General features: G+C 38.6%; 2 protein-coding genes across 2 annotated transcripts in view; both read right to left on the bottom strand.

Annotated features, from left to right (window-relative positions):
- LOC135334204 (uncharacterized) overlaps positions 1-8,870 on the bottom strand; it is a gene marked incomplete in the record, with an annotated part of 688,739 nt that overhangs the window by 149,682 nt on the left and 530,187 nt on the right.
- On the bottom strand, positions 726-5,073 carry LOC135334873 (uncharacterized). The gene is made up of 16 exons (XM_064530227.1): positions 4,937-5,073; positions 4,659-4,776; positions 4,554-4,605; positions 4,279-4,335; positions 4,102-4,161; positions 3,021-3,955; positions 2,903-2,966; positions 2,790-2,845; positions 2,662-2,727; positions 2,547-2,603; positions 2,323-2,491; positions 2,129-2,253; positions 1,889-2,056; positions 1,658-1,828; positions 1,518-1,607; positions 726-1,440 (listed from the first exon to the last, which is right to left on the bottom strand). The coding sequence occupies exons 3-16, from the start codon at positions 4,591-4,593 to the stop codon at positions 745-747; spliced, it is 2,754 nt and encodes a 917-aa protein (XP_064386297.1). The 5' UTR covers positions 4,594-4,605; positions 4,659-4,776; positions 4,937-5,073; the 3' UTR covers positions 726-744.

The following is an 8,870-nucleotide window of genomic DNA, read 5'->3' as shown; positions in this document are numbered from 1 at the left end:
CATATAATTATATATATATGTACAATCAATTATTTATTTTTCATCGTCCTATAATTATTTGTTATATACCGTATGTATGTATAGCTCGAACTTTTTGAGGGGCTTAATTTTCGCTGATTTCGTTGCATGGTAATTAACAATCCTACACAAAAATTAAATCCACGAAAATTATTCTTTATTTGCTATTTAACGTGCAATTACGATTTATATGACCAGTCAGACGAGTTTAACGTCATTGGGCAACAAGTTAGTTATTGCAGGCGCCCTCGTGCAACATGCCATATATTGCACTGGATGACATAATGCCCTCGGGCCGCATATTGCTCCAGTGCAATATATGGCATGTTGCACTCCGGCCGGCTGGGCAATAACTAATACATAATCTAAAATTATAGTGTACTAATTATGTAATTTAGTGTTGAGGGAAAAAGGTTAATTAAATTCACACCAATAAACATTATTCAAAAATGAATTTTTCCATAAACCTCGTTATAGCTATACCCAGTGATTTTTCCAAATCAATAATAGAAACCAGCAAACAAAGAGAAAATGGCACCCATCGATAAAACATAATGGAAGTGTGCCACCACATAATATGTATCATGTAAAACAAATCGAGTGATAATGCTATAGGCCTATATAAATGTACATTTTATTTTTTATAGCTAGTAACATTAATTTAATAATTACAGTGCTTGCTTGCAGTTGATTAATTACAATGGGGGTAAGTTTTAAAACTTTTTATCAATTTTGAAAATACGGTTGTGACCAAAAAAAGACGGAATATGTCAGACACATGAGTGCCAACAAAACAACATGAGAGCTTTGAACATGTATTTGTGAAATGGACAATATCGGCGGAGGTGTGAGTGAGAGGGATGTCAAAAATAAAGCCCAGCGTCGAAAGGGGGAAAGTACATGTTTCTTGGTACAAAAAGAGGTTTTCACATGGTAGGAAGTGCTTATATGGATTGGAAGTTGAAAGTGGTGTTCATGATGCTTAAATTTGCTTTTAAAATTGGTTGTATATGGGGCACTAGAAGGTACATGTGTATGTGGTGGTAACACCGCGTTTAAATTCCCTAAGCTTCGAGTACAGTCACAGTTATTTGAGTGCCACCAGTGAAATTGTATCACCGACAAGAACAGGCGATCTGGCGTTGAAGGGCCTGTATAACAAGCAAAATCTCGCCTTGAAGACAATGGGGAACGTTTGTTCTGCGTAGTCTTAATTATCAGCCGCAACTGGCGTGTTGATTCCTGAAAGTGTTTACTCGGCCAGTAAGCATGAGCTCCAAGATGAAACAACATGTCTAATAGTCCGTGCATTATTGTCAAACACGATGCTTTCAATGAAATTGACTCCTTCAATTTCGATTTATGGTAGCACAATGTATATGCACCTCGACACTTGCATGACTGATCATTGAAAGTACGGCCCTGCATACACAAATAACAGTATGTTCTGCTTGAATAGCCTATGACACCATGTTATTATAATAATTATTATACATTACCAATTCTGTCGTTATTGAGCCTTCCATGAGTCCTATTCCTTTCATCCATACGTTCCTTACTCGATCCATTCTTTGTTCGTACGTAGAAGTCTGGGAATAAAAACTTAAAATTATTAGTAATTGTTTATTTGATGATTTACCAGTAAATCAAGAAGTACATGTATAATGGGATGCCTTGAGAGAGATAGTGTGCTCCTTATGTTCAGCTGCAGAAAGCTTGGCTCATCCGGTTGTGGTCTGAATTTGCAAGTTATATACACGTTGGGCAATTTCTTCTTAGTCAAAAGTAAGGTCTTCACAACATCAATTTCCTGCAACGACAATCGAAATGAACCTTTACAATACTATATACACTATCGGATAGTCCTTACCACTCTTCTCGCTCTTCTCATATCAATATCAGTAATAGGAGGATTTTTCTGACACAATGTACATTTTGAGCTCGAATAGTTTAAAAGTTGTCGTCTGCTGCTGTTAACCTTGAGCATGAAATGATTAACATTTTCCACGTCAAGAAGGCCAATTGGATCTCGAAACACCTATACACAATAACATGACAGTGTACTTGTCCATTATAAAATGCTATAGGATGGCAAAATCATGACTTGTACCTTTGTAGGCCGCATCACATCCCTTTGGTAGAGGACAGAGCTGGAACTCGACAAGTAGAAAGAGATGGCTGCAAGAGCAATAACCACACTGAGAAAACAGACTGTTCGCATTGAAGCTTTTATTCCTACAGTTGGAAAATTCATTACATTGTTACTGGAACAGTACACAATAAAAACTTTGCAGACAGATATACCTCCAGGTGGTCCTGAATGTGCTTCAAAGGGAACACTTTTCTTGGGTGCCTGTTTGACTAAACCTTCCAGACACTCATTCTTTGTGTCACACTCAACAAATGGATGGCGAGGTTGGGGCAAACAGTTCTTAAAGTTTTCTTCCTCGGAGTAAATGTCATCGTCAGAAAACTGCATACAATATTCATACATGCATCATGTAGATCTATATTGAGCAAAACTTTACCTCAGAGCTGGTGTAACTCCAAAACCAGGCGTCGTTACTGCATCTCAGAGCGTGGTACTGGAGAATGCAATTGTATACAGTATCACAATAATGCATGAACAATGAAATTGTGTACCTCCAAGGAGCAATGATGCATTTGTTTTGCACAGCTAGAGCACATCTCAATTGCACAGTTTTCCTTCTATAGAGACAGTTTTCAGTTATACAGCACACACATAATTATTAAGCAACAAACTACCTCACCTTAATGTGTGGGCAATCCGAAGAATGTTCCTCAAGAAGTAGCTGTTGCTCAGTGACTAATAAATAATGACGTATAGATCAAAATAATTAAACTTACATATAATCAATGTTACCATTCCTTGGTAGAGCGGTCAATCTTACTCGCTGGTAAACTTGGTTGATGACATCCAGAGCTTCCTGAATTTTTAGATATGAATGAACGCACTAAAAATATATAATTGCAGATCTTACCTCATCTTTGAAAAGATCACAGCAGCAATAAAGAACACATCCATTGCACTCGATCATTGTGATGTTATACCCGATCAAAGCATTCTTCTGGCTGGGTGTCAGCTCAAAGATTTTGTTAGAAACTGTGCCAATTACTTGGAAAGTAATTTGTACACAGCCTTCATTCACAGACGTAAGTCTCAGTATTATCTGTTCTGGGAGATGCAAGACCTTCTTTACAACCTTTTTGAAGTACATCAATCGTTCCATCGTAAATGTGGTGTAGTTTTCCTCGATCTTCAACTTCAGCTCTTTGTATACTCCCTGTTGTGTGGGTAGAGGAAGTTCCTCTAGGCCACCTGGGAGAGAAAACACACGTTGTCGGGCAAATTTACAAAATGCTTGATCAAATTTTTCTTCAGCAACTTGGACAACAGCGTAAAGTTCGTCATTAGATCCTTGCCTTCTGCATTCTTCAACGACAATTTTTAGAGCTTCATGATTGATGTAGTCAGCATTCACTATGACAGCTCGAAATAGCTCATCAAAACTGGAGAAGTTAGCGTGCGGCTGCCCTTGTAACTGAACAAGAGTCATCAGAATAGATTCGATTTGATTGATCGATTGCACCCAGTTGCGCACAGCCATCCCAAACCTCATATATTCATTTCTAATAGTAGTTGTTTCCGCAACCAAACGTTCATCCATCCTTTGTTGTACTCTGCTTTCATTGTCAGCGCCATGAGATAAATCCAGCTCTGGGAATCCTTGTGTGTTTGAGTGACGATTATCTAGGCACATTGGAGGTGGGTAGAGGCAGTGAGGAAAGTCAGTACGGCCACATGGACAGCGAAAGTAGGTGTCTAGTTCTGCATCGTCGGAATGAGCACCACTGTCGTCCGAAAGGCTGGAGTTGGAGTTACTTCGCTTGAAGCTCTCTTGAGAAGATTCTTCAGCTGTATAATAGTACTTAGCAAATAAAATAACATGTATTCTACACAATTCAATTCGTATATACAAGCGTTAGTTTTACTACACTATAAATTTATTAGTAATGACGTCGACATATAACTACATGGTATTTAATTAACAATCACATTACCAGGATCGTATAACTGTTCAGCAAGAGAAGGATTCGATTCCGAAAGGATACTGGCGTTAGCTGCATGTAGAAGTTTGTCACATGCATATTTGCAGCCTTGACACCAACATTAATTGTTACTAGTGGACAGGTCTCAAACCTCTGTATATAGGACACTATACCAATCTATGGACTCACAGATAGAAGCATTGTCACAAAATGGTATTGGGTGTGCCCAATCTCTCTCTCTATCAGCTGTATTAATAGGAGACACATCACATGTTATAATAATCATGTCTGGTAGATCCATTTACACTTCAAGCGATATTTACGGCAGCCAATCTACCCACACATTTGTCACATAAAATCAACGGCATTAAATTGTTGTATTCATCAGGATTACAACCCCCACCCAGTGTTTACACTATGCATGCTATATTCATATAAGAAGTGTTGACAATAAGTTAGCTTACATGAGCCGCTTGTTTCTTCTTTTGAGTAAATATTCCCCATTCAGTTTCGGGACTGCATACATTTTTCTTACAGAATTCATATTATCTGAGATAAGACACACTTACTGTAAGACTTCTTCCGCAAGTAGATCTAGTTTATTATGCTGTATAATCAGCCTTGTATCCGATCCAGCACAGCTTATAAAACAGTGACAGAGTAGCTACCTTCGTTAATCAGTAAATCCTACATGAATTATGCAATAATTCGTATCAGTGTTCAATAGTGACATGCATGTCGAATTGAACAATTGCACGATGCTTTTTTATATTCGCTCTACTGGCATGCATGCATTCTACATGCATCTACATTTTCTAATAATTATCTAGACATCTAAGTGACTTACAGGCAAGTACAAATTGCAATGAAAAGATCCTCCAGTTTTTCACTGGCTTGGCTTTGAACTCAATAATGATACAACACTATACACTGCTGCTTACTATTTATATATGGGGAGTTTGCACAAAATACCCTGGGGAATTTTTCTGTGCAATGGGGGGGGGGTATACCAGGGACAGTCCCATTAGATCAGTAAACAAACAATGCATGCCATGCATAATAATTATGATTAAAGGGTCAAGGTTCTCAATCTTGTCATGAGATATATACAATTATAGCTGCCTTATTGTTACCTGAAGCTCGTGGGCGGCCACGGTTATAGTAGTCCGTTTGTTTGTTTGTTTGTCACGAGTATATCTACTCACCTGGAGGCCACAGCACTGCGTTTACAGCCTTCACACAACAATATCTTGTTACTATCAATTTATAAACGGGTACTAATTTTAGCAAATTAATTTGTAAATAACGCTAAATTAAGTACGCGCTAATTAAAAACGCAATTAAAAATTATGAATATCATTAAAAAAAATGTTTTCTTCTTTTTTTAACGGACTTTGTATAATGTAATGTACTTTTGAGAGTATGCTAAGCTACTTTTTTCATCTTTATCTGACTCCAAACTTTCCATTCAACCTTTCAAAACTCATACTTGTACATCTTTTGATTATTGTGGTAATGACAAATCCGCCAAAATTAGTACCCTCAAAACAGAGAAAAATCTGAAAACGCTAAAATTACTATCCGTCTATACTAGTAACATTAAGGTATACGCTAGCTAGTGTGACCCGAGTTAAAAATTAAAATAGGCCAGTTTAATGGATCATGAATGAGAATCGTTATAATCACGATCACAATGTTGTAGATCTAGTTACTCAGAAAGGGGGCCTACGGGAGGCTGGCCGTCCCTCAGGGGATGACACACAGGGAGACAAAAAGAGATTCACAGGAGATTCCCTGGTTATAAACAATAGCTAGTTCTGTAAAGTTCAAGGTATTGCTTCTGTACATGTACATTAATCCATGCAGCCGTAATAAAGGTCTAAAATCACATTTTAATCTCGCTTGCGCATAATGCGCACCGAGGCATAATAAAAAAAATTATATAAACTATTAGTTTTTGAGCAAAAAATTAAGTTTGAGGCATTGAAAAGTGCTGTATATGCAAGCAAGCATAATTTCTGTGACAATACGGGATTACCTTATTTATAACAAAATAAACATAGAGCTATACCATAGTTGAGGGTGAGAGTACAATTGCAGTATTGAGGTCTACTAGTGAGTCTGGTCTGGTGTGTCTATAAGGAGGGACTTGGTCTCCACCGGAGCAGGCCGACCAGATCATGTGGGGAGCGTTGTCATACGAGGCCAGGATGAATGGGCCGAGTTGCCGGGCAACCTGGAATGAGTTAATGATCATGATTTTGTGCTGTTTTTGATGACTTGTTGCATATGAGATGCTTGGATAGTCTTAAAACAAGCCTCGTTTAGTTAAAGTTTAAAGCATTCAATTGCAGTATTCTATAATAATACTTAGCCCACACATAGATAGTAGAGGAGAGGGATTGGAAACGCATACGTAAATGCCCGGCCCATGCGTGTCACGGTTAAATTTCTTCCTTTCCTGCCTCCGTCACTAGAAATTGACCTTTGTCCTATGATAATTTTAGAATTTTAATCTTTAACAGCCAAAAGACAGGCAGGAAGGCTACTACTGACTAGCCAGAAAGAGACATGAGACAGGCAGGAAGGCTACTAGGATCAAGTTAGGCTACTAGCTTCCATTCGTGTTTCAGAAGTTAGTATTAGAGGAGTTTTCGCCATTGTATGAAATAGTTTACAGTGGGATCAGACACAGTGTTAATAGAAGTTCAAGAACATGTTAACTTCTCTTTTATAGATCTAGATCATAAACAATTCATTATACAAACAATTATTGTATGTCTACTCGTGATGTAAAGACAGAAATAATGATGCAATTTTCTTGAACGTCCTCTTTGGTAGTGGTTCAGTGAACATGCTACAGTGCCGATGTAAACTCTGAAGAAGCATCATCAGATGCACACAATCTGAGATTAAAAACAGTATCAGTTTGAGATAACAGTTACCTTGGGTCTTCCTTCCACAACTGACACTTCCATCGTTTATTCTCTCATAATTTTTCCCCAAAAAACTTGCCGATCCATTTGTATAACTACAAATAAAGTGTACAATAGCATGTAGTAACATTAAAGGGTCACTTCTAGCCTATATACATTTGCTACTTCAACACCTACACTTCCACAAAATCCCACAAGTGAAAGTCATGAGTGTGATAATAAATTTGTCAGCAAATACTACCATGGAGAGTCAATCACAAAGTTGCTACATTTAAAAAACACTTAACATACCACTGTACTTGTCTTCAATCTCAAACAGGCTGTACTTCTTTTTGGAGAGATAAAAAAATCCCACAATCCTCAGCCAGTCAAAGAAAGCTTAAAAAAACTCATGAAACTCCTTTAGTAGACACTTTTAGGTTAAGGTTACAACTATACTAGGTACTAAGAGCATAGTACTAACTGGCATAGCCCTGTGCAATATCCCTGAGGCCAAGGCACTTCTCTGTCCTTCTAAAAAGATGCCTTGCTTCAGTTACCGCTACAGCATTGCGTGGGCGTAGGCGAGACACGGATGGGCCGAAATGGTACTGAGTCCCACGCATGCGTTTCCAATCCCTCTCCTCTACTATCTATGGCCCACAGCAACAAAATCAGAGGAGGTCCGACACGATTACGTGTTCCAGTTTTTACTTACATTCTTGTTATAATATTGACATTCATTTCCCACGTAAATATATTCCTTGATAAAGTGCTTATCATAATGAAATCATGCTAGAGACATAATCCTCTAAATCTTTCGATAGGTATCGATAGGTATCGGGGTGAACTGACAATTAAGATATTCACTATTTATTATTGTCACCGTATTCAGCTGTTTGGAACACAGAGAAGCTACAAAAATTTTACACCTTGCTACTTGTGTGTTATATAGATCTGTTGTGCAAAAAACTCTTGCTTTAATTCTTTCGTCTGTATTGCACAGTATCATAAACTAACTACAGTGAATGACTAGATCTATATTGAACTAATGAGCAACTTGGATTCGAAGCTCTTTATGGAATGTAAACGTAATTCAAATCACTTCCTGTTGTACCTCCTCTGCAACAAAATTATCTATACATGTATACGTAGTCTTCACTATCAGCATAACACAACCAAAATGAATAGTATTATTAAACATAACAACTCACTGGGAACCTCCTGTGAATTTCTTCCTCCGCCTCCCTGTATGTCATCCCCTGAGGGACGGCCAGACTCCCGAGCCAGCCTCCGTACAGGGCCAGGTGGACAGGTCCCCCTTTCTGGGTGTAGCCAAGAGAGATGCTGGTCAACTTGTCACTGCCGAGGTAGACATCTACACGATACTGGTCGGGGGAGAAGGACTGAAGCACCGCAGGAGTGTTCGGAGTATCTGTGTGTGGGAGGGGGAGGGGGAGGGGTGAGCTTAGTTCTAACGTAACAAGACGGAGGAGGATCGTCAGGGTCAAAAGGTCTTAATCATAAAGCTGATTCCGGAGGACTTTAATTGAATTCCACTCAGCTAGCTCCACAAAAAGGAGGTACTAAAGGAAGATTACTGGAATAGTAGAATAGTATATATAGTATAGAAAGTGCTCATGATATTCATTTAAGCAATGCACTATAAGTGTTTTGTTATGTTAATTAGGCTCAGTGGTTGTCTTGGCAGGATTGACTCACAATAATACATACAGACTGTGTACAATAAACACGTACATCCAATGGCCTCCAGTATTCTCCTTCTGTCCTCTTCAGTGGAGGCGGTCTCTGTGTTGAGCAGATACGAGCACTCTTTGGCTGTGAGACGGGAGGACGGGTTGTCAT

Source organism: Halichondria panicea, chromosome 1 (genome assembly GCF_963675165.1).
Source record: "Halichondria panicea chromosome 1, odHalPani1.1, whole genome shotgun sequence".
Lineage (NCBI taxonomy): Eukaryota > Metazoa > Porifera > Demospongiae > Suberitida > Halichondriidae > Halichondria > Halichondria panicea.
This window is presented reverse-complemented; position numbering and strand designations above follow the sequence as displayed.

What these genes read in the sequence shown, in the direction of transcription:
- LOC135334873 (XM_064530227.1), bottom strand. Translation starts at nt 4,593, where the DNA reads ATGGGGAATATTTACTCAAAAGAAGAAACAAGCGGCTCAT. An exon ending in CGGATTGCCCACACATTAAG is followed by an intron (nt 2,728 to 2,789) that starts GTGAGGTAGTTT and finishes CTGTCTCTATAG; the next exon opens with AAGGAAAACTGTGCAATTGA. An exon ending in TGCATCATTGCTCCTTGGAG is followed by an intron (nt 2,604 to 2,661) that starts GTACACAATTTC and finishes TGCATTCTCCAG; the next exon opens with TACCACGCTCTGAGATGCAG.